The following is a 24,834-nucleotide window of genomic DNA, read 5'->3' as shown; positions in this document are numbered from 1 at the left end:
CAAAAAGTATAATGAATAATATATATGAGGAAGAAAAAAAACGAAAAAGGAAATTCTACGGATTTAATTAAGAACATGATATATTATAAAGAATTATCTACGATCTACAATGTCACGAGATAGGTTGAATGGATTAGCAATGATGTCAATCAAAAGAGAGATATGATCGAAGAACTCGACTATGAGAAGCTAATCAATGAATTTGCTGCGATGAAAATTAGAAAAGTTGTTTTTAGATTGTTTTACATTGTTAAAATATTTAATAAATTTTTAAAATATTTATTAATTATATTTTTAATTATATTTTAGTATTTTAGTAATTTTTTATTATTATTAGATTTTACATATAAAATATGCTTTAGGCCACCAAAATTCAAGAACGCCGTTGCTCCTAATCCTCATCACTCGAGTTGGCCGGATTCTTCTTGCAGAAACCTAATTATTAAAGAAAAATATAAGTTTTTTTACACTTAACACATTATCAATTAGGTATTACAACTTTGTTATTAAATTTACGTACACTTTTTACAGAGGAACCATATGCCAACAGCAATAGCCACCAAGACTATAAGAAAGATGCATAGCCCCAAAATCACCTCTACATCCATTTTACGTTACTTGTTCTTGTTCTCACTAACAATTATTTTATGTATTTTGTGTGGGTTATGATGATCTTGTTAAAATCTAAATGTTGGAAGTACTCATAGCAACATATAAAAGTGGTATTTTATAATCAAGTTTGATCTTAACTTGCTCTCAAATGCCCAATTTTAATATTAATCAGAGTGATATCTAATATTAAATAGATTGTGATATATGTATGTCATAAACTAATTTAGTCACAACATATGTTTAAGTATATCTAATATTAAATAGATTGTAACATTTGTCAAAGAGTTTCCACAAAACTTATAATGATTAAAAAAACAAACTTATATATACTAAGAGAATTAAATATATATATTTATATATGAATCTAACTGAAATAAAAAACCTAAGATAATAAATTAAATATATATTTTAATTTAATATATTAACAGCAAATAATAATTGCTATTGTTTATTTAAAAATTGTATACAAAAAACTGCTATGTTAACAAATATTACAATAGCAATTATAAAAACCGCTATCTAAAGTGGTATACCTATTATCACGGGCGATGTCATAGCGTTTTTGAAAACGCTATGGTTATCGATAGATACCATTTTTTCGACGCTATAGATACCTGTTTTTCTTGTAGTGCACCCAAATCAGTAATTTAATGGTTAAAAAATGAAAACATATGTAAAATGATATTCAAATCATTGTAAAGAATCCACTAGCTAATGCATTACATATGTTTTCATTTTTTAAGGTATGTCTTCTTCACTTCGGTGATATTAGCTAGTGGATTCTTTATTCTGAAATTTTCACAAATGTAAAACGAATCAAGCACTATTAATCAGTACCTGAACATTAGTTTGACATCTATTATATACTTCCTCTGTTTTTTTTACGTATAGCATTCTCCTCATATACCATATATTGTCGTTACACTCAGTTTCTAATCTTTGGGGATCCTAACTCATTAACATAGAAGTGGTAGTTCTTATAATACTTTTTGTTCCAATGCGTCTTCCGCAAGAGCTGCTTATGACCACCCGCTGGTTAAGGATCTCGTGAAGTCTGACTTCAAATACGAATCCACCTTGGCTCCAATAGATTTCTCAAATATTGTAAAATTGTTTCAGTTTTATTATCCTATTGTTAAACTCATGGATCCCCTATCTTTAGCTCCCTTTGTTTACCCTGTTTCATGTTGTAAGAACTCACCTCCTGCTGGGGGTTAGATTGAATGATATTTCATGTTTTGTCCAAAAAAAATAATAATAATAATAATAATACTTTTTGTTAAAGGGGTTATAAGTAATTATATTAATTTTGTTTATAAATGAAAATAAAGAGCTTGTAATACATATATATATACAATCATACCAGAAATATAATTTAACGAAAAGAAACTTGTAATATATAAAGATAAATGACGAAAGGGTAAAAAAAGAGAGTTAAAAACAAAGACAAAAGAGATAAATGAGGAAATCAATTCAAATCTTGCATACAGAGCTGTAAATCTGTCAACTAAAATATGAATGAAAGTAAAAGTCTAAGAACATCACTTTGCAAAACGGATGAAGTAGTTTAAAAAAAAAAAGATGATACATAATATTAAGATTTGGTATGAATTGTTTTTCCTTGGGGTGAGTATGGGTTTACGTCGATGGTTACGGAATTGATTCCTTGTCGAGCTTCTTCATGGATTATGGATATAAAATTGAGTTCTCTGGCTTTCTCCTCCTGATGTTCTCGTCCCTAATGATGGTCACGGTCTATGCAACGGCCCTTTGCCAAGGCTTGTTCTCGCTGAGGTTCTTGTTGACGTACTAATCCCTGAATCACAGGTATGAATCACAAACATAATGGTATTATAATGTTTCTTAACATATGCTATATGATTTCTCCTTTTAGTCCTCACTCCGAAATCAATGGTTAATTAGGAAATAATAAGGAAGTATCTCAAAGCAGAAGGTGGTAACTGGTAAGCAAGCCCTTCTTTCAAGTACTTTAGGGTCATTAATTTGGGAGAAGCCTACAAGGATCGACTTCAATCAACTTGCTAAATATACATACACAACTCTTCAATCATATACATATCTCGTATTCTTACATTTTTTTTGGTAAAAGGTTAAATTTTATACTATTTTCTGATTTTTTCTGTACAAAGAAAAGCAAAATAAAGATAAAAGATGGCTAGAAAGGGAAAGGAATACATCCAAAATAGAAAGCAAGAAGAAATCCTGGAACGGTTATGAGGCGATCCCTGATTGCTCTATCCAAAGCTGCTTGCACTGCGGCGCTGGTGGTGGTAACGGAGGTGAAGATCCTTGCATTGCGTTCGCGCCATATCAAGTAACATGCTGACTGTAAAACCAGTTTGGCGATGACCCCGGCTTCAGATGAAGAGGATGTCCTAGTCTGAAGAATCCAAGCGGAGATGGAGTGAAGAGTTGTGGGAGGGTTGCTCCAGATTCTCGATGCAAAAGCTTGCCAGATCGAGGCTGAGAAAGGACATTCAAAAAAGAGATGTTCGTGTGTTTCAAGTCCGTTGGAGCAGAGGACACAATCCTGAGGAACATTAAGTCCCCAGGATTGCAACCTGTCTCTCGTAGGTAATCTACCTTTTAGTGCCAGCCATAGTATGAAAGAGAACCGAGGAACCCCTTCTTTAAATCAGACGACCTTGTTCCATGGCACCCGGGGAGAATCTGTTCTTAGTTGCTCCCAAGTATCTTTGGAAGAGAAAGAGTTGGTAAAGACTCCTGACTTACGGCGCCAGAGATAAATATCAGACCCGTGGAGAGGGTTTGGTGGCGAGATGGTTGTGAGTGAGATCAGTAGTTGTTGTTGGGACTCTGATCTGGCACCCGGCAACCGCCATTCACCATTTCTTACTACCTCTGCTACCAGAGCTTCTTTCCTTACACGCTATGATCTCGGACCGTTTCCTCCAATAAAGTTAATCAACGGACCATGGCTTGTCCAGTTATCATGCCAAAAGGAGATACTCAGTCCATTCCTCACTTCACACTTCATAAACTCTGAAATTTGAGTCCTCAGACCTAACATACCTTTAATGGTCCGCGAGAGCCTTGGAGAGTCCTGTAGAGTCCAGTAACTCATCCTTTTAAAAATATTTCCATTCAACCAAGCGACCCATAAAGAGCCAGCATTAGCAAATAGATTCCAGACCAACTTCAGTTGGAACACAAGAGCAAAATCCTCAAGAAGGCGAATGCCAAGACCACCCTCATGTTTTGGTTTGCACACGTCCTTCCAAGCCACACGTGCACCTACCGCTGTTGTAACCTTATTTTTCCAGAGGAACACGGCGCATAGGGAATCCACCTTTTCATAGAAACGTTTGGGAAGGTTAAACACCGCACTCCAGAAGTTTACCATGCCGTATATGACTGAGGAGATAAGTCTTATCTTCCCGGCAAATGAAAGAAACTTGACCGTCCAAGCATGTAACTTGTTTGTGATTTTCTCAAGGAAAGGCTGCAGGGTGGCAAAAGAGATCCTTGCAGGGTTTAGCGGCAGCCCTAGATAACGGGTAGGGAAGGAACCCACCCATATGCCCTGCAAGGCACTGAGAGTCTCCGCCTGGATATCAGTATAGCCTCCAAAGATCAACTCAGACTTTACAGGGTTTGTCTCAAGGCCACTGATATGCTTGAAGTGCAGCATTGTTTCCGCTATACCCGAGAGAGAGTGCCTTGCTCCATCTGAGAAAATGAGCAAGTCATCAGCAAAGAGGAGATGGGTTACCACTGGAGGTGAACACTGCGGGTGAAGCCTCATTTTCCCTTGTTCCGCAGCCTTTTCAAGCAATTTGGATAGGACCTCCATAGCCATAATGAACAAATATGGCGAGAGGGGGTCACCCTGACGGAGACCCTTCTTTCCCGGGAAGAACCCAGCCAGTTCGCCATTGATAGATATAGAGAATCTTGGAGAGGAGATGCATTCTCTAATCCAATTGCAGAACGCAGGAGGGAAGTGCTGTGCCTCTAGAACCTTGAGGATGAAGTCCCAGCATACAGTATCAAACGCCTTACGAATGTCCACTTTTAACATACAACTCTTAGGGCAGTCGTTTTTCTGGTAGTTTCTAATGAGCTCTGAAGCGAAGGAAGATTATCCCCTAAGCTCCTCCCTTTGAGGAAGGCAGCCTGGTTTGGACTAATGCATTGTTGTAGGAGAGGTTTCAACCTGTTTGCTATGATCTTTGAGATGATTTTGTACAGTAGGTTGCAGCAGCTTATTGGTCTGTAATCTCCCAGCTTACAAGCCTCCGGATGCTTGGGGATAAGCGTGATAGCTGTGGTATTGAGATCTTTCAAGAGCCGGCCATTCCTGAAAAATTCTTGTACAGCTGCTACCACATCCGCTCCTACGGTGTCCCAAGATGCTCGATAGAATTCTATTGAGAAACCATCTGGTCCGGGGCTTTTGTCCAGTGGCATAGCAAAGACTGCTCCCTTAATCTCCTCCGCTGATACCAGTTTCTGCATATCTTGTCTCTGCAACTCGTTGCATCTGAAGGTGAGCAGCTCTTGCAAAGCTGCTACCGATATAGGAGATATAGGCATATCCGTACTACCCACTATACCTTGGAAATACTGGGCTGCATAGTCTTTGATCTCGCTGTGCTCAAAAATTTTTCTGTCTTCTGAGTCTTCCAGGAAGTGAATGTGGTTCCTTGCTACCCTCTGCGACGTAGTCTTGTGAAAATACGCCGTGTTACGATCTCCTAGATTCATCCAAGTGGCCCTTGATTTCTGCTTAAAGAACTTCTCCTCTGCCGACATAAGGAATTGCCATTTCTCCCTCGCCTGATGCTCTTCCCTTATAGCGTGATGATCAGGGTTGGAGAGAATATTTCTCTGGAGGATTGCAACCTTTTCAGCTTGATCCCTGACCCGAGCTGTGATGCCGGAGAAATGCTGCTTGTTTAACTCCCTGAGGACTGGCTTCAGCAGACGAAGAGACCTGACCAGCTTAAACTGAGAGGATCCCACTATCGCTTGCGAGTGCCATGCTTGCCTCACTGCTTCATGATAGTCTTGGTGATCTATGACATGGTTAAAAAACTTGAAAGGCTTCCTGACCGCTCTATTTATAGAAGGCAACTGGAAGAGACAGGGCGCGTGGTCTGATTGCAAAGGCTCCAGGAATTCAGCGTAGGAGTCCGGGAATACTATGGACCATGAATGATTGATGAGCGCATGGTCTATCTTTTTAGCTATAGGGTTTTCCTCCTGATTATTCCACCAAGTGTGAGGGAGGCCTTTAGTTTGAGCTTCAAACAGTTCAGCTTCTTGCAATGCTAAGTTGAAATCTTCCATTCCCGAAGTATCCACACTCTGAGTCAGATGGTCAGAATGGTGCGAGAGCCTCAGGATTTGGTTGAAATCTCCCACCACTGCCCAGGGATGTCTTGAACCCGGTGTGTTATCGCTGATCCAAGTGATATCTTCCCAAAGAGAGATCCTTTCCTCCGTCGTGTTGTGAGCATACACAAAAGACACCGTGAAACTAAGATTGTGAGCCGCTATATAAATACCGCAAGTTACCATCTGGTCCGAAGCCTTATAAACTATAAGGTTGACTGATGGATCCCATACCAAAAAAATTCTGGCTGTGGTATGGTGAGCAAAATTCCCAAAAACCTTCCAACCTGCAGGTATTGCCCTTATTATACGTCCTGCATTTACCGGTTGCAGATGCGTTTTCAAAAACGCTCCAAAAAGTGGCTTATGGATGTTAATCCATTCTCTCGTTGAGTCCTGACGTCTGCTACTATTCAGACCTCTAATATTCCACACAAAAAACATATATAATGTTGATTACTGAGACAATGTGGCCTTACGACCACTCTTCCGGCGTGAGACCAGAATAAACGGAGCCTCTTCTACCTCTGCAGCCATCACAGAGTTTTGCAAACTTCCGGAAGCCTGCGCTTCAGGACCAGGATCAATATTCACTTCCTCTTGCGGGTTAGATAAGCCCTCCAGCAAGGACTCACTGACTTTAGTAAACCCCTTCTCAGCCGGTAACCCGATGTCTTCATCTATCCCAGGATTCGTGGCCGCTAAGGTTTCTTCAGGTGGTTTACAAGATGTCACTGCAGAAGAGTCAGCTACCTGTTGTACCGTTGGTATAACCTCGCCATCCTCCAATTGCAAACTTGGCATTGCCTCAACCTCTTTTGACCCTTCCTTGATCCTCCAAACTGTTGCAGGAGATCTACCCTGACGAGACTTCCTATTGTTACCGGGTCTGCTACATTTGTTGATTATTATAAACTAATTGTTGTCTACGCTGCAGAGAAAGTAAATTAGCGGCATGGGCACTTATACATGGCTGTGTAATGGACCATCTTGCATTTTCTGTTCATCGACTTAACCATCCTTTCAATGACATCATATTTGTCAAAGAGTACTTAGAAGAAAAGGGATTTGCACTCAACAAGGATGGAGGAGTTCTCAAAGGTTCATTGTCAAAGGTTCATTGTACTCATGAATTTGTCACTGGAATTGGTTATGTTCATTATTCGTTTATTAATTGGAATAAATGTGAATAAAATATTTTTTCAGAGAGTGAAGACGGCCTACTAGAGAGATCTCACACATTAAAGCCCAAATCAGAAATTTACGAAATTAATGCAAGGTGATTGTTAAATAAATTCGAAAGAAGAAAACAAATAATGAAAAGATTATGCGAGTGAGACCAGTAATATTATTTGTTCACGTCACATAATGACACAACCCATACAAAAGAAACCATACATAATGTGAATAAACAAAAGCAAGCTAATACTTTCTTACAGCCATGACATTCACAATTTTCACAAAACCAAAAACCAAAAGAATCTGATGTTTACGGGAATACAAAAGAGTGGGTCACTTTTAAAATTTCTTCTTTTCGTCAAATGTAGTACATATGGATTGTTTGTGTCACTTAGGGAAAGATTGTACCCACTTGCAATATAAGTAGAGAGACAACACAGGTGATTAAAAAGCATCTCCAATTCAACTTGCGAAATCATTTACTCTTATGTTATTTTTTTAATATAATTTACATTTATTATCAAACTGCATTCGATATTGTAGAATTGAGTCTTTTCAAAAGACAAAAAGAGGCCTCTGGTTGGAAAAAAAATGTAAAAGCTAATTATAAACCAGAAGTATAATCCCTATTATGGCAAAACAGCACCTCCGTCTCCTTCTTCTTACCAAACACTTAAACTAGCAAAAGGAATCGTTTTTTTCTTTCTCTTGTAACTTCTGTGTTTCTTCATTCTTTATAAAAGGTGACTCTTAATAGTCCCAACAATTGCAGTAATAGACTCCACATTTCATTTATAAGAGTTACAAATGGAAAACTCAGACACTGATTCAGAAGTATTCTTTTGGTTTCAAAACCAAAGCCATGGCCATAAGTTTCCTCCTTCTTGCTTCCCTTCGAGTGCTCACTCTGCCTATTATGGTATATCTCTGTTCCTTAAAATTCTGGTTTTTTTTGTTTTGAGTGTTTTCTCAAACCGCATTTTTATTATACCTTTGGAAGAATCTTTATATCCAAACTGTATCCACTCAGATTAAGAGCAATAGAAAGAACTTTGAAGAGCCTCATCTGACGTAGATCAGATTCTCTACTATAAGATTTGGTGTCATTCCTCATTCTCATCTTAATTTCAGGATCTAGTTCAATGAGTAACACAGAGACTAACACCGTCGACGAAGAAGACGTATGTGAGAGCAACATGAAGCGTGAGATAACCAAGAAACGGAAGCTGACACCAATCCAATTGCGTCTACTGGAGGAGAGTTTCAAAGAAGAGAAAAGACTCGAACCAGACAGGAAACTTTGGCTGGCCGAGAAGCTAGGGCTGCAGCCAAGCCAAGTCGCTGTCTGGTTCCAAAACAGAAGGGTTAGATACAAGACGAAACAGCTCGAGCACGACTATGACTCCCTTAAAGCTAGCTATGCTAAGCTCAAAACTGAATGGGACATTCTTTATCTACAAAACCAAACCCTCAAGAACAAGGTACACTTGATGTTAAAATAACAAGCCAATTTTGATAGAGCGCTTATGTTCAAAAATTTGATGAAACACTCAAACAGGTCGCTCTTCTCAAAGAGAAGCTGCAAATGCAAGAGAATCCTGAACCACAGTCTATGGAGGCGAAGAAGCTTGAGAAAGAAGGTAGTTCGGTGAAAAGCTACAACACGCAATACAGTGAAGAAGAAGAAGGATTGGGAAATCAATACAGTTTCCCTGAGCTTGCAGTTCTCGTATTTTATTATGATTCAACCTTAACGGCTTCAAATCTAAGGTTGTGATGGTATAAGTCTATGTTCCGTGTGCCTCAAGATATCTTCTCTGTCTCTTTCTTTATCTTAAGAGTTAATAATATTCTTGGGATGGAATAAAATTATTAACTGCATTGTAAGTTATCTCTAATTAATATGAACTTTTATGAAACTGGACAATACCGTATTTATTCAATGACTAGAGAGAATTGAAAAGTTGTGCTTTTCAAATGATATGGGACCTATAAATATAGTAATAATTATTATGCTACAATTTTGCATATAAACCACCAAATTAGAAAGTGAGAACACAATCCTACTAGTCAATAAATCAGCAAGTAGTAGAAAAATGAATGAGAATAGATTCATTTTTGAGAAAAGGACCAGCACTGATTGATTAATAATGATGATAATACCATACAATACAAAAATGAATAATAGTGTACCTTTTTACACAAACCGACAACTCTTATTTCAAAATTCAGACAAAACTGTTATAGCCACTTGCACGGATCAAACGACTCAGATCCAAACCATAGACGTCAGCAGGATCTACAAACTCTGCCAACATGTAAAACTTGTCGGAGTCGTGTAACAAACAGGTGGCGATATATGAGTGGAAGCAAAGACTTATTTGGATTTTGTGGGATCCACCCATCTGATTTGTCTTTCTGTTACACGCACGGATGAACAGTCCAGTTACTAAATGGGCCTGGAGTTTATGTTTCTAGCCCAATTACCTTAAACCCAATTTAATTTCTATATTTCCTGAAAAGGTAAGATAGTTTTGAAGGGACTCAGCGAAGTAACAAAGGAGGCTATGATGAGCCGCAAGAGAGACAAACCCTACACATACCGCAACACACCGGCTCGAATTTCGAAACGCCGGCGACCATGGGCACCACCACCGTCATCGGAACAAGATGAGATTATTGACAAACCAACAACCAAACCTCCGCCGCCACCTGCGCTGATCGTTATGGGACTTCCCGCCAACTGTTCAGTCCTGGAGCTGAAATCACGATTCGAGATCTACGGTTCAATCTCGCGGATACGAATCGACAAAGACGGGTTCGGATCCGTTGCGTACCGCACAGTCGAGTCAGCAGAAGCTGCAATTGCTGGTAGTCACGAGCCTTCTTTTGGTATATCCATCGATTCCAAAAAGGTAACTAAAATTTGAGATAATCTGTTGTAGAATTTGGGGAGTTAAGAGTTTTTATTGGAGTGTACTTATGTGTATGTGTGTGTTGCAGGTGGAGGTGGTTTGGGCGACGGATCCGTTGGTGAAGTGGAAGGAAGCTGTGACGGTGGTGGGAGAAGGAAAGGATAAAACGACGCCGTCGTCTTCGTCTAAGCTTGTTCGACCTGTGATGCCATTAAGAAAACACGGGAGAAGTAATAGGTTAGCGTCGGCTATAGTCAACCCGAGAAGTAATAATTATAACGACGGAGAGATCGGGGGTGGAACTCCGGCGAGATTAAGGGAGATTAAACAGAGAGATATTGTAGCTTATGATGATATCCTATAACAAATTATAATTCTAAAATCAAAACTTCGAATCTTTAAAAATGTGTATGTTTATATATGATGAGTTTAGCTTAGTGTATTCTCAGCTCATATGTGGGTAAAGTTTGGTTCTTTCAAATTCTATCAGACGTTGTTGTGAATGAGTTTGAGTTCTATTTATTTGTAAGATTATTAGAAAATAAGGTATTCAAAAAAATCGCGATAATGAATAATTCAAACTTGAAATCCATAAACCGTGGAGGAACAGATTCAATATAGATCGACACAAAAAATAACATCAAGCCTTAATCAAGTCAAAGTCTCTGTCGCCTTCACTTTGAACACACAACTCGGTCTCGGGTGTTAAGATTATATACCCAAAAAAAAAAAAAAAAAAACTACTTTAACATCACGACGGCATCGTTTCAACTACTTTAGTACGATTGACTAGGCCGTGGAGGGATTTGTCCGATTGTTAGAAAAGTGATACACGACCAGGAGACAAAACTAGGCACGAGATTTCTCAATCACGGTGCTTTAGAGCAAACCATCTATCTACTAAAACACAAACCCAGATAGATTGATTCGTCGAGATAATGGCCGAACACGATGGGACACCAGCTGATGATGAAGAAGAACAAGTATGGAGCTGGGGCGCAGGCACAGATGGCCAATTAGGGACGGCCAAGCTACAAGACGAGCTTCTCCCTCAGCTTCTCTCCCTGACGTCACTTCCTTCCATATCGATGCTCGCCTGTGGCGGCGCTCACGTCATCGCTTTGACTTCTGGTAAACAAAAACCCCTAAAATCTCTGATAAAAGTAATGTCGTTTGGTTTAGTCAACTGAGTTGACTACTTTATATGCTTTTTTGGCAGGTGGTAAGGTCTTCACATGGGGAAGAGGAAGCTCTGGTCAGTTAGGACATGGTGACAGTCTCAGCACCTCTTTGCCAAAACCAGTATCTTTTTTTGACGATTATGTTATCACTCAAGCTGCTGCTGGATGGAGTCATTCTGGTTTTGTTTCTGGTAAAAACATTAATGGATTTTTCCAACTGCTGTTTTTAGGAGCAAAAAGAGATCTTATCTCCGTTTTGTGTTTTGTGTGATTGCAGATTCTGGTTGTCTTTTTACATGTGGCAATGGCTCGTTTGGTCAGCTTGGTCATGGTGATAACGTGTCACTTAGCACTCCAGCTAAAGTCTCTTACTTTCTTGATAAGAATGTGAAGATGGTAGCTTGCGGTATGCGCCATTCACTCGTCTTGTTCACAGGTAACGTCTGATATACATAATACATTCACAGGTTTGCGTGTTAGACTTGTGTTTTTTCTACATTTGATTTATCTTGTCTTATTCAGGGAATCAAGTGTGTGGATTTGGATCTGGTAAGCGTGGACAGTTAGGTATCTCATCAGACAGAACAAAGTCAGTAGATCTTCCATGTCTTGTATCTGGATTAAAAGATATTGAGGTTGTTCGTATATCAGCTAATGGAGATCATAGTGCAGCTATATCCGGTTAACTCTCAAGTCTCATGTTCTACTGATTCACTAATTGAGCGAATTTTGTTTATCTTTTGTTAACCCCTGTCTTCCGATGTGTCTCACCAGCTGATGGACAGATGTTCAGTTGGGGAAGAGGATTCTGCGGCGGTCCCGATGTTCAAACCCCTCAGTGTTTGCCTTCATCTCTATCTTTCAGAGAAGTTGCTTTAGGATGGAATCATGCTTTACTATTAACCGGTAATTTCTGTGTGGATGCATTAATTACCTTCCGAACTCACTTGAACCCATTTTCATCTGTTTGTGAACTTGTTGAACAGTTGATGGCGAGGTTTTCAAGCTTGGTAATACCCTTGATAAACAACATGAGAAGCAACAACTGCATATGGATCCCTCTGAAGCTCCCTTAGCGAAAGTTCCAGATTTTGATGGAGTAAAAGTTTTGAAAATTGCAGCAGGTGCAGAGCATTCTGCTGCTGTAACAGGTAATGAGGGAGAGGGTAATTCTGTTATATCTTTGTCGTTCAGACTTCTTCTCCATATTAAAACAAACCACATTTACATATATGTTGCAGAGAATGGAGAAGTTAAGACATGGGGATGGGGTGAACATGGTCAGCTTGGCCTTGGAAACACCAATGATCAGACCAATCCTCAACTGGTCAGCCTTGGAAGTATATACCTACAAACGAAAGAGATGGAAGTATATTGCGGAAGTGGATTTACTTATGCTGTAAGGCGAAAACAAGAGCTTTATTCTTCACCAATCTCATCATAGAAATGGATGTATGACATCTTATGTGTGTAAAATTGTACAATGCAAGGAGCCAATTGTTTACATGAGTCTTGTGACTCTTGTGAGAGGAACAAAGTGGTCGTATTGGTACAATATACAAATCTTTCTTACTACCTTGTTTTCTCAAGAGAAAAAACCTAGTTCTACTGCTTCCTTGGTACCTTACCCTACTTGAAAGTGAAATCCCAAAAGAGACTAAAGCCCTACTGATTCAGCTTATGCTCCATGGATAGTGGTGGGACTAGTTCTGGAATGTTGTTGCCTTTGACCTCAAGAGATGATTAGCAGATTGTTTTCATATCCACCACAAGTAACAATGGGTCGAAGCGGGTCAACTTTCCACTGGCCATCAACTATAAACTTTATCTGCGAGGAACATGTACCAAAATTAAGATTTTGGTTTGCCTCTGAACGGGAAAAGTGGTAGTTGCAGTACTCAGTTAATTGAATGATCTAACCTCATATTTTCCAGGATATAGCTTGAGCGACAGAGAGAAGACTCCGTTCTCTGCTTTCTTCATCTTCCTCTGGATACAAAATCATATAAATTTAGGAACAAAAACATCAAAAGAGAGCAATACAATTCCTAAATGGATGGCTTGATGACAAATTGAACGGAACACCAGATATGAAGCAGCTTGATTTCTTGTATCGAGACTAATTATATTTTTAATCAATGTGAACTGACCTGGGTAGACCAACCGTCAAATGAACCCGTTAATAGAACTTCTGAGGCTGAATTAGGCCATACTATGGATGCGGTTCGAAGTAATCGTAACGCTCTTCGAGCATGATCTATTCTTCGCTGTTTCTCCCGTACAACCCTCTGTGCGTCTCTATAAGAAAAAACAAATTAACCAATGTGAGAGACAATAGCCTAAGCTTCCTCATACTTTTTCCCACGTAAGTAATAGTAAAGCATACATTATAGCCATAGCCATTTTTCCTTCAAGAACTGCCAACTTTGCTCGTGTAGACCGCAACTTAGTTTGGGCATGCATGATCTCATTCTCTTTGAACTCCCAATCATCAGAAAGGTTCTCCAAGTTCCCAGAAGTCATCTCACTATCCTAAATGAAATCATAAACCAAAAATAAGCCATAAACCAAAAATAAGCCAAGTCGCAACCACTTCTAGTTTGATAGAAAAAAATGATTTTAGATGCTATCTGATCAAACAATTACCTTACTTGTCACAATATCATCAGGAGGAGATCTAAGGGAGTGGAGAACAGAAGAAAGTTCTGACTGGAGATGTTGAAGACGGCTTTTGATATGAGTTTTATTTACATCTTCTGGGGAAGATGCAGTTCTGTTTTTTCCATTCATGCTATCACCAGAATTCTTATTAGTATTACCCTTCTTCACACCATCCAAACCACTAGGAGAAATTTCAGCAGCTGTACGATATAATACGTACGAAAGCTTCAGGCCACTTTTTATATTAAATCCTTGTATGGCTGAAGACAGAAGTCACTCCATACCTTCAAAATCTTCATCAGTAAATCCAGCTCTCCTCATACTCCACGTCCTCCATGTTTCTGATGTAGGCGAATTGCTTAAGCCTTGAGTTCCTGAAACCGAACTGGCTTCTTGATACCTATTTTGTGCAGATTCATCTGAACTTCTCCTACTTTCTTTTTCTCGAATCTCACTAGCTGTCTTTTGGAAAACAAGTAGGCAACACCTCACAACATAAACAATTTATCCCATCTAGATTATTTGTGTGCAATGAAGAGCAAAGTTTGCAGACAAGAAAACATACCACAATCTTGGAAGACCAAGGAACTGAACCATTTGCAGAGATATCAGTCATGGCACCATTACTTTTCCCATTCGGATCCCTCAAGCTAATCCCTAGACTCAAATTCCTTTGTTTCTCTAATCTGGTCAAAATGCCTTCAATTCCACTATCGTTACCAGCATCTACTTCTCTGATAAAACAGAACCTATGTTAACAATTCTAAAAGAGGTCTTTCTAGAGAACAAAATACTTTAAAATTAGATAACTCACTCTGTTAAAGATGAAAGATTTGAAGAAGAATCAATAGCTCCATGACTCAAAGTTCCATCAACCTCTTGAGAATGAGAATCATGAAGCTGCTTCTCAATATGTAAAGGCTTGACATTATCTTTGACTTGTTGTTCTTGTTCATCCAAATCCCAACCCATAGAAAGCCATCCACCTTGGTTAACAATTCTCTCAACAAGATCAAACCTTCCAGAACGAATCAAATCCTTCTTGCTCGGAAACATGCCAGGTCTCTCCGAGTTCTTCATAAACTCCAAAACCTCCGATTCAAGATCCTTACTTTCATGGCTATCCCAACCCAGATTACGCTTATTAAGCCGAGAGCAACAGCTTCTCTTCCTCGGCTTGATTTCGAGAAACCCTAGAACAGTAAACCCACAACCTATTCGGGCGAATCGTATGCAAGTCTTGGGATGATTAAAGGTTGAACCAAAAGAAGAAAGAGACAAAAGGGTATCGGAATCAATCATCGAATTGCGAGAGGCAAAAGAAGAAATGGGGCCGGAGGAGTAGAGAGAGACCATCGTTGGCGCATTTCGTCGAACACTTTGTGTGTGGGCTTCTATCAAACGGTCCTCATTAAAGAAGTGAATGATGGATGAGATGCCAAGCAACGAACAAAAAAATAAACCTATGGGAAAACGTGACACCGTCGTACGTAGCTTAGCTGAAGAAGAAGAAACTAAAATGAGGAGGCATGTGAGTGACCGCACAAAAACCAAAAAAGGAGTATGCTTTATTCGGACGTTTATCGAATCATCATCAATCATCAATCATCAAATCACCCACCAAGTTGTGGTTTCTTTTAGATTCTTCTCATTTCATTTTGGTTAATCAAGTTTGACGTATTTGTTCCATTATTACGGTTTATGTCGACTATGAATCCCAATATTTCAAGTGTCTTTGTATTTTGAGATTTTGGTATCAGATTTATTAGATCTTATAGGGCCATGCGGCCTAAAATCCATGGCCAAATTTTAGAAAAAAATATCTTAACCAAGAAAGTCCCAAGAAAAGCTTTTACACCTACATACTAATAAGTGTATGGCCATATCCTGTACTCCTGGCTTGAATGATTCAACTTGAACCAGTTTTTCTGAATTAGATTCAAACATAACATTTTCGTACTCAATTTATGTCTTTACTCTTTATTAATGTTCTTATTCGTGGTATTGTATGCCCTTGGTCCCGTCCAAGATACTCTGTTTTCATGATTCCTTAATTAACAACCAGCCAAGACAACTCATTGTTCCTGCTTGTGACCACCCTCCATATCTTTGTATATTATGTGTAACTAGTATTAGCTAAAACAAATTTAGCTGTAGAATAATTTTACGTGTGGATGTTTGTATAATAACCAAATGCACACTAGTACTATATATATAAGATATTCGCATTAGTTCTCTTAATTTAAATTTCTTCTCGCTCACAAGTCACAACTATCCATATTACTTTCTACTAGCTAGATTTCTCTAAACCTAGTATATTGCAGTATGGAACGAAGGAAACAAAGTAGTGGTGATATATGTACATATAATATTAACTTTACGAAATGGTTCTGTTACTAACTGTAAATTAAACATAGTATTAAATATAGAACTTTATTATTCAAACTCACCATTCCTACTAAAAGACCTTTTAAATTGTCAATAATTAAACTAATGAATATATATACACACACAATATATAACCTCTAACAAGTGAAACGAGATCCTCACTTATATGTTAGATGAGAGAAGATAGAGAGAGAGAGAAAGCGATTGAGAGAAAAAGTTTCTTCTCTCCTTTCTCTCACACTCGATTTATATCTCTATAAATAAAAAAAGAGAGCATCCTCAGCTTCATTTCATCTTCCAATAACTGACTTGTGCCGTGTGTGGTTCGTGCCTTAGTCATAATATATTGTTTCTGATCACACTATTCCACCCAAAAAGCAACTTCAAATTATTTTGTATATTCCGTTCTTCTTCTTCTTCTTCTTTTTGTTTTTGTTTCATCTTCTTTATTTGTTGTTTGCAGCTTCCCATTTTTCTCGAAACCATTGTCGTCATCGCGTGATGGAAGTTGTTGACGATTCGATGAATCGAAAATTTTTGCAGGAGAAAAAACGTGGAGGCTGGAGAGCTATTACGTTCATCCTAGGTATGTTCTTTCTTTTTTTCGTATGTTCTTTCAATATCTTTTGTTTTTCAAGACAATATAATTAAACATGGTAAACTAATAAATGAACACCAATTTCGCCATCCATTGTAGTATAAAAGTTATATGGTGGACCGACCATGCTACTTTTTGATCCCTTTCAATCGACTTATCAGTGTGTTGTTATTGTAGAGAAGTGTTGTCTTGTAATTCACATCTTTCTTTGTTATAGAAAGACTTGCACAATATGACACATTTTAAAAATACCACTGCAAAATAGACATGTTTTCTTGTAAGTATATCATTTTTCTATATACAAATATAAATAGACATTAGATAAAAATCGAGGCATAATTCTCTGAGATTAAATTTCATTGAAAAGTAATACTACCTATAGTCTGTCATCACTTTTTTCTCCCTGATATGTAGTTGCGGCCAGCACCATGGTAATATCATGACCACACTAAAACTCAATTTGCGAGTCATGCAATTCAATAGTATAAGAATATTATAATGTCAAGAGAAATGGACTCAAAGTTATTTTTTAGGTATAAACGTTTGCATATAACACGCATGTAATACGGTTTATCTTTTTAGACAGATCATGAGTGGGTACAAAAAAAATTTTACGTTTTGACGGCTGGTTCAACTTAAGTTACCGTCCATTTATATATATTAAGAAAAGATAAAATACTTTGGACAACATACATGTTTTTATATGCTGAGATTAAATCTTTACCAAATGATGAGAATATAGGAAATGAGACGTTGGAGAAGTTAGGATCGATAGGAGTATCGGCAAATTTTATGTTGTATTTGAGAAATGTGTTCCACATGGAACCGGTGGAAGCTTCCAACGTCTACTACTTGTGGATGGGTCTTACCAACTTCGCTCCACTCCTTGGCGCATTGATCTCCGACGCCTACATTGGCCGCTTCAAGACCATTGCTTACGCATCCTTCTTCGCACTTCTCGTACGTTCCCTCTCTATCTATTCTTAGTTTCTAACAAATTATATAAACAATCACAATTGTTAATAAGCTTGAAATGGAGTGTTGATTTACTATCTCCCAAAAATAATATTGGACAACTAAGTGATGATAATAAGCTTGAAATGGAGTGTTGAGTTTTTACCTTGGCTAAGGTTAAAATATTTACATAGTAGCTACGTGATTTTTTAAGGTTAATAAGTGTAGATTTTGGTGGTCTGAGATCTTCCCATCATAATAAAGGGCAAAAAATGTTGGTCGTGACAAATGAACAAGCTGGAATTTTGTTCTTCAATATCTATACATAATGCAGAAAAAAATCAGACAGTCCATATCACCAAGTTGTAGACTAAAATAAGCAAATATGCCATTTATTTTCATCTTTTTAAAAGTTAGCTAGTTTAACTTTTTTCCATTTGCAAATACCTTTTTTCTATTAATGAACTTCCGTAACACATTGGAGTTGTAACAAATAATTGTAACGTTTTAACCAAAAAAACATTATGTTATAATTTCTCTCAATGTGCTTTCCATAAAGAAGGAATCAACCCAAATTTAAGATAAATCCAAACAGGGGCTTATGACGGTGACACTCACAGCCTGCATGCCTCAACTCCACCCACCACCGTGCAACAACCCCCATCCAGACGAATGTGACGATCCGAACAAACTCCAGCTCGGGATTCTGTTCCTCGGTCTTGGCTTCCTATCCATCGGAAGCGGTGGAATCCGACCTTGCAGCATCCCGTTTGGAGTTGACCAATTTGACCAACGAACAGAGCAAGGCCTCAAAGGAATGGCTAGTTTCTTTAACTGGTACTACTTGACCTTAACCGTGGTTCTCATCTTTTCGCATACCGTCGTGGTCTACTTACAGACCGTTAGTTGGATCATCGGGTTTAGCATCCCGACCGGTTTAATGGCTTGTGCGGTGGTTATGTTCTTTGTCGGTACGCGGTTTTACGTGTATGTCAAACCGGAAGGGAGTGTATTCTCGGGCATTGCTCGGGTCATCGTGGCTGCTCGTAAGAAGCGGAACCTCGAGATTCCGGCAGTGGATGATGGGACAGTAGAGTATTATGACCCGCCGGTGAAACCTGGCGTATTATCCAAGTTACCTCTTACCAGCCAGTTCAAGTATATTACTCATACATATAGAAACATTCGAGTTTGATAGTTTTTTATAATGTAATTAATAATGTATTGGTGATCTTTAGGTTTCTGGACAAAGGAGCGGTGATAACAGAGGGTGATCTTACATCTGAAGGAGCTCCAGCGCATAAGTGGCGGCTATGTAGTGTTCAAGAAGTTGAAGAGGTCAAGTGTCTGATCAGAGTCGTTCCGATTTGGTCTGCTGGGATAATCTCAATCGTTGCAATGAGCACACAAGCAACTTTTATAGTCTTTCAAGCTATGAAAATGGATCGACACATGGGTCCGCATTTTGAGATCCCGGCCGCTTCTGTAGTCGTTATTTCTTACATCACTATAGGCATTTGGTTGCCTATCTACGACCGTCTCTTAGTCCCCTCCCTTTGGCGAATCCGAGAGTTCAGGTTCACTCTCCTTCAGCGGATGGGAATTGGGATCATCTTCGCCATTCTCTCCATGTTCACTGCAGGGTTTGTGGAGGGAGTGAGGCGGACACGGGATACCGCAGTGACACAAACGTCGGTGTTTTGGCTGGCTGTGCCGCTGATTCTGATGGGACTCTGCGAGTCATTTAATTTCATCGGCCAGATCGAGTTCTTCAACAGCCAATTTCCAGAGCACATGCGAAGCATAGCGAATTCACTATTTCCGCTCTCATTTGCTGCCGCTAATTATCTGAGCAGCTTGCTGGTGACCACCGTCCATAAATTCTCAGGCACAAAAGACCAGCCTGACTGGCTGAACAAGGACCTTGATAAAGGGAAACTGGATTACTACTACTATATGATTGCTGGTTTGGGAGTGGTTAACCTTGTCTATTTCTGGTACTGTGCCAGAAATTACCAGTACAAAGCCGGTCCACAAAGTGAAGACATTAAAGAGGAAAAGCCTTTTCTAGACATATAACTAGACGAGCGACATGATCAATCGACAAGTTAGAATCTCTGTGCTTAGTCGTTCGTGCTGTTTGGATACGAATATAAAGCTATTATATTTGATTATAGCTCTCATTGAAGGAAAAAAAAGATCACTACTTCACATGACGACGGTAAAATTGATGGCCACAAAAAACAAAAAGGTCATAACAAAAACCGAGCAATTGTCAAACATTTCAAACACGAGATTAGGCTTATATGAGTTATAGCATAAACGCAAAATAGCGAAAGAGACGCACCCAAAAGCCAGAGGTGCTTAAGCTAAGACGCAGCAGTAACATTAGCGTCTTGGTGGTTGTAATTGCCATTTCCACCACCACCATTACGTCCCCTTCCTCTGTTGTTGTAGTAGTTCCTTTGGTAACCATTTCCACCGGACTGATCATAAGATTCATATCGCCCACCATTCTGGTATCCACCACCACCACCTCGGCCTCCCCGTCCATTCTGGTAGCCACCACCACCTCTTCGACCACCCCGACGACCTCTCTGGTTCTGGTAGGATCCACGTGGCACATAGTCTCTCTTACCATTCTTTCCTTCCACCTGAGTAAAGGCTTGTTCTTGTTGTCCATGGACAACCTCTCCTTCCGTCACCGACTCACCCTTTAAGAACCCAAAAAGACTCATCAGATTCAGCCTTTAGAATTTACTTATAGATGATTAATGGTCCGTATTTCCCTGGATTACCTTTTGATGCTCATCTTGTAGAGATTGGTCATTCACAACTGACTCTTGTTCTTTGTTGTTAAATGCATCTTCATCCTACAAATCGGAAAATCAGCCCCGCAGAAGAAAGAAAGAGCATGCAATGGGAAACCGTTCAAAACACATGGGAGGATGTATGTTTCGTAAATCACAAAATAAGACACTCAAAAACATGTCAACAGTCACTACAGTGAAGAACAATAGCCAAAGTAAGTAAATACCACTCACATGACAACTCATATAGTAAACCACTACAGAGCTTTTAAGCAGGATGGAGTTCTAGAAAACCAAGAGAACAGTTTAACAATAAAATAAGCAACCAGCAATTAGAAAACTAAACATGTACTTCTCAATCCTATCCAAACAACTTAGCTTTACTAATGATCCCCTGCCAAAATCACACCCTTATGTTGCATCATTATACTTTTCTATTCAGCTTCATAGTAGAAACCTAGACACACTCTGACTCCTTAACAAATGAAGCTCGATATGAGATAAATAATCTTCTCCTAAAGATAAAAATTAGAGCTTTGCTCCCACAAAACCGTGAATTATGCAGTATGACTAAATTCAGCAAGACTCCAATAGAGGCACATAAAATTCGACCCACCAAATCCACTAAAAATAGGTACTTTACCAAACAACAATGCAGGCGAATATAAAGTATAACAAACCAAAGAAGAGAACTTTCATGAGAGCCAATGAAACTTCCCACTCCAATTCAAAACGTAATCTCATATAGACGAATAAAAAGTGAATACCTGTTGTTGATAGTGTACAGCTGGAGCTTCAATGTCCACAGGAACCTGGTAAGAAGTGTAGTTCCCAGCTGCAGCCGCCACTTCAACAGGAGCTTTCATCTCTGGCGTAGTAGTGAAATAGTCAGACGCCATAATCTTCTTCAACTTCTCTCTCAATGCAGCATCTGCATCATAAATCTTAAAGTAATCAGCACATCGAAACTGAAACAACACACAGAGATATAACGAATGAGACAGAATCAGGGGTTTTTTTTTTACATGAAATGTTGCAGTTGGATTCAATTGGCTGCTCCGAATTAGCCAACCAAAGCTTAGCGTGCTCAACACAGCGCTCCAAAGCGTTCTTATGAGATAAGCTTGAATCCACAGGGCGAGATACCATCAGACTCCAGAGCTGAGAAAGAGAATCCAAATCCCGATCGCCGAGCAGATCAGTGGCATCATCAGAAACGTAATCGTAGCTCAAACAACACCCTCTCTCATGAGACCTAGTCAACATTATCGAAGTGAACTCGTTCTGCGATTTCACATCGAAGAGCGAACCAAAGTACAAGAGATTCACCAGATCCTCCAACTTAACCCCGTCATCGTCACCGCTCTGTGGAGGCTCAGCGACTTCAATTTCCTTTTGCTCAGACGGTGTGGTTGGATCGGAAGCGGAAGAATCACGGTTATGATTCTTATTAGTAGCGAGACTGATCTCTTCAGAGACAGCGGCGGAGAGAGGAGCACGAAGCTTCTCAAGCTCTTCGATAAGAACGACAACGGCTGGCTTCGAGCGGAGGACTTCTTCTTGCTCCTTGTTTAGGGTTTTGCCTTGAGAAACCGATTCTTCCATTTGAGTGATTCTGTTGAGTTTCTTGCGGAGAGCACGGAGACGCTTGTTGACGAGTCCCATCACTGGTCCTTCAGAAGCTTCGGAGGAAGCAGTGGCGGCCATGGTTTGTGTAGATTAATCGATGGAAAGTTAGGATCGATTTGATCGTCTGAGGAAGATTTCACCACCGTTGAGTAACGGCGGCGGCGGCGGTGGTGGCGGAGGAAAAGAGAAGAAGAGAGGAGTGATCTGTTAGGGTTTTCTGAGAGAAATGGGAAATGGGGATAAGCTGAAGCGTCTCTGATTTTTTTTTGTTTTGGGCTGTGATGTGAGACATTTTTTGAGTTAAAATATATAATAATTTTTTTTTAATGAAAAATCGAGGAATATGCAAATGAAATTATCCGTAAGAAAAAAAAAAAAAGAAAAACAAAAAGAAGTGAGCTGGAAAAAAAATCCTAAATAAATAGAAAAGTCGAATAGGTATTTAATAATTTGTTTAGATTTTCTTCATCAAAAAAGATTCTCTAAAAAGTAATATTTTTGGTAATTTACGAGCTGGCTTGGAAATGTCATTCGAATTTACAAAATTTGTTTTCTTACAAATTAAGAGACACTCATTCAAATATGCAAATGAAATTATCCGTAAGAAAAAAAAGAAAAGAAAAAAAAAGAAGAAAGCTGGAAAAAAAATCCTAAATAAATATGAAAGTCGAATAGGTATTTTAATGATTTGTTTAGATTTTCTTCATATATAAAGATTCTCTAAAATTAATAATTTTGGTAATTTATGAGCTGGCTTGGAAATGTCATTCGAATTTACAAAATTTGTTTTCTTACAAATTAAGAGACACTCTTTTTCCTTAAATGTAAAAAATAGTGTTTTTATGGACAGAAAAAAATCTATATTAAAAAGTAATTTTTTTAACAACTATTATAAGTGAAACTATATTTTTGTAAAATATAAAAATAAAATAATTATAAAGATGGTCATAATATTTACAACTATTTTCTAACTTTTTTTGTCTCATAATGTCTATCAATGCAACAATTAATAGTACTTTTTGTTATATTCATGATCATGTAAATAATGACTAATACATGGGTAGGTTTTGAAATATCATGTAAATAATGATTAAGCATTGTAAAGAAAAAGAGGAAAATTAGATATATAATAAATAAGTTTGCTAACAAAATATTGTATCAATATTGGTAGGATACTAAGAAATATTCCTCTTTTGTATACTTTAATCCTTCTAGAATCACAAAAATTCCATAAATATATTTGTAATCAAATGTATGTGGTATATTAGACGTATATTATGAATTATTTCTCTTTTTGTATATTATTCCTTGATGAATTATCTTATCTTTAACTAATGATGGTTTAATAGATATTTAAACGTTTAAGAGAGTTTCAAACCCCTTAACATTCAGTTAAATAAGTAATTATGAAATCAACAATTAAAAATATTCAGAACTAACTTTGTACCAAGCTTTTTTTTGTTTTTTTTCTATCAAAATCATAAAGCAACAGGTAGATTCATGAACCTCTAATCAAATAACTTCTCTACAATATTTAAGGACTTCTGGGAACAAACAATCAGACTGGAATCTTGATTGAGTTAGAAGACATCCAAAACTTGACTAATGACACAATCGAAATAGAGAAATATGGTGGATTTGATTTAGTATATAGAATAAAAGGGTCGAATAATATTTACAACTATTTTTTCTCTCTTTTACTCTATCAATCCAAGTACTATATTTTTTTTGTTATAATCATGATCATGTAAAATAATGACTAGTACATGTGTAGGTTTTGAAATATCTTGCATTTAACGGAACGAATAGAAATAAAATCATAAGAATTACCTGCTTGATCAGCGAGATCTGATCTGATCTGAGCTGAGCTACCTTCCTTCCTGCTTCTTCCGTCTCAAACCTTCAACTTGCTAAATACGAAAACCTAACACTCCAAAATATCTTTTCGTTTTACGGTACGGTGCCGTATATCGCATTGTCTCTGGGCCGGCCCAATTGTCGCTGAAGATTAATCAAAAAGCCCACCACAGGGTTAAAAGAAGTCAAAGCCCATTAAGACCAATATAGCTCACGTTGAAGTTCAAAATGGGATTCAGGTCAGATTGAACAGAGTCAAAATCTCAGCTGGATCTCAGAGTCAAAATCTCAGAGTCAAAATCTCAGGTCAGATTGAAATCGAGCCGGCTCAGTTTCAGCTGGATCACAATCTTGATTGAGTTAGAAGATTTTGACTAATGACACAATCGAAATTGAGAAATATGGTGGATTTGATTTAGTATATAGAATAAAAGGGTCGAATAATATTTACAACTATTTTTTCTCTCTTTTACTCTATCAATCCAAGTACTATATTTTTTTGTTATAATCATGATCATGTAAAATAATGACACTAGTACATGTGTAGGTTTTGAAATATCTTGTAAATAATGATTTGATTAAGCATTGTAAAAAAAAGATAAAAATTAGATATATAATGAACAAGTTTGATAATAAGATACTGTATCAATGTTGTTAGGATACTAGGAAAT

General features: G+C 38.2%; 6 protein-coding genes, 1 long non-coding RNA gene and 1 pseudogene across 10 annotated transcripts; 5 read left to right on the top strand and 3 right to left on the bottom strand.

Moving 5' to 3' along the window:
- Positions 1–217: 217 nt before the first annotated feature.
- Positions 218–904, bottom strand: LOC147923522 (uncharacterized). Its single transcript, XR_015585743.1, has 2 exons — positions 521–904; positions 218–435 (listed from the first exon to the last, which is right to left on the bottom strand). It is a non-coding gene; the product is annotated as an uncharacterized LOC147923522 (long non-coding RNA).
- Positions 905–2,126: 1,222 nt separating this feature from the next.
- On the top strand, positions 2,127–9,314 carry LOC104759413 (2-oxoadipate dioxygenase/decarboxylase, chloroplastic-like; annotated as a pseudogene).
- On the top strand, positions 7,653–9,089 carry LOC104756827 (homeobox-leucine zipper protein ATHB-54-like). The gene is made up of 3 exons (XM_010479475.2): positions 7,653–8,089; positions 8,302–8,651; positions 8,729–9,089. Exons 1-3 carry the CDS (start codon positions 7,978–7,980, stop codon positions 8,945–8,947), a joined length of 681 nt encoding a protein of 226 aa, XP_010477777.1. The 5' UTR covers positions 7,653–7,977; the 3' UTR covers positions 8,948–9,089.
- A 383-nt stretch (positions 9,315–9,697) lies between the features above and the next one.
- On the top strand, positions 9,698–10,588 carry LOC104756826 (uncharacterized protein At1g27050). The gene is made up of 2 exons (XM_010479474.2): positions 9,698–10,085; positions 10,174–10,588. Exons 1-2 carry the CDS (start codon positions 9,738–9,740, stop codon positions 10,447–10,449), a joined length of 624 nt encoding a protein of 207 aa, XP_010477776.1. The 5' UTR covers positions 9,698–9,737; the 3' UTR covers positions 10,450–10,588.
- Positions 10,589–10,734: 146 nt separating this feature from the next.
- On the top strand, positions 10,735–12,841 carry LOC104756824 (ultraviolet-B receptor UVR8). Its single transcript, XM_010479471.3, has 7 exons — positions 10,735–11,216; positions 11,305–11,457; positions 11,544–11,702; positions 11,789–11,947; positions 12,041–12,172; positions 12,253–12,417; positions 12,508–12,841. Exons 1-7 carry the CDS (start codon positions 11,024–11,026, stop codon positions 12,708–12,710), a joined length of 1,164 nt encoding a protein of 387 aa, XP_010477773.1. The 5' UTR covers positions 10,735–11,023; the 3' UTR covers positions 12,711–12,841.
- Positions 12,669–15,664, bottom strand: LOC104756825 (protein PTST homolog 2, chloroplastic). 4 transcript variants are annotated; one of them, XR_015587424.1, is made up of 8 exons: positions 14,742–15,649; positions 14,493–14,661; positions 14,212–14,389; positions 13,913–14,127; positions 13,653–13,793; positions 13,417–13,564; positions 13,187–13,255; positions 12,669–13,094 (listed from the first exon to the last, which is right to left on the bottom strand). XR_015587424.1 is itself a non-coding variant. In XM_010479472.3 (8 exons), exons 1-8 carry the CDS (start codon positions 15,527–15,529, stop codon positions 12,999–13,001), a joined length of 1,809 nt encoding a protein of 602 aa, XP_010477774.1. In that variant the 5' UTR covers positions 15,530–15,664; the 3' UTR covers positions 12,669–12,998. The 4 variants fall into 4 exon arrangements, 1 of the variants encoding a protein (XP_010477774.1); XR_015587426.1 differs by having other exon boundaries at positions 13,653–13,798; positions 13,918–14,127; XR_015587425.1 differs by having other exon boundaries at positions 13,918–14,127.
- A 793-nt stretch (positions 15,665–16,457) lies between these two features.
- On the top strand, positions 16,458–20,415 carry LOC104756823 (protein NRT1/ PTR FAMILY 2.12). The gene is made up of 5 exons (XM_010479470.3): positions 16,458–16,638; positions 16,779–16,901; positions 17,656–17,873; positions 18,463–19,025; positions 19,106–20,415. The coding sequence occupies exons 2-5, from the start codon at positions 16,817–16,819 to the stop codon at positions 19,944–19,946; spliced, it is 1,707 nt and encodes a 568-aa protein (XP_010477772.1). The 5' UTR covers positions 16,458–16,638; positions 16,779–16,816; the 3' UTR covers positions 19,947–20,415.
- On the bottom strand, positions 20,051–24,307 carry LOC104756820 (uncharacterized). Its single transcript, XM_010479469.3, has 5 exons — positions 24,137–24,307; positions 21,703–22,582; positions 21,445–21,608; positions 20,666–20,740; positions 20,051–20,581 (listed from the first exon to the last, which is right to left on the bottom strand). The coding sequence occupies exons 2-5, from the start codon at positions 22,382–22,384 to the stop codon at positions 20,237–20,239; spliced, it is 1,266 nt and encodes a 421-aa protein (XP_010477771.1). The 5' UTR covers positions 22,385–22,582; positions 24,137–24,307; the 3' UTR covers positions 20,051–20,236.
- Between the last annotated feature and the right edge of the window lie 527 nt (positions 24,308–24,834).

The sequence above is a fragment of the Camelina sativa genome, chromosome 17, assembly GCF_030686135.1.
Source record: "Camelina sativa cultivar CO46 ecotype springtype chromosome 17, ASM3068613v1".
NCBI lineage: Eukaryota > Viridiplantae > Streptophyta > Magnoliopsida > Brassicales > Brassicaceae > Camelina > Camelina sativa.
The sequence above is the reverse complement of the archived record's forward strand: the minus strand, read 5'-3'. Positions and strand labels throughout refer to the sequence as shown.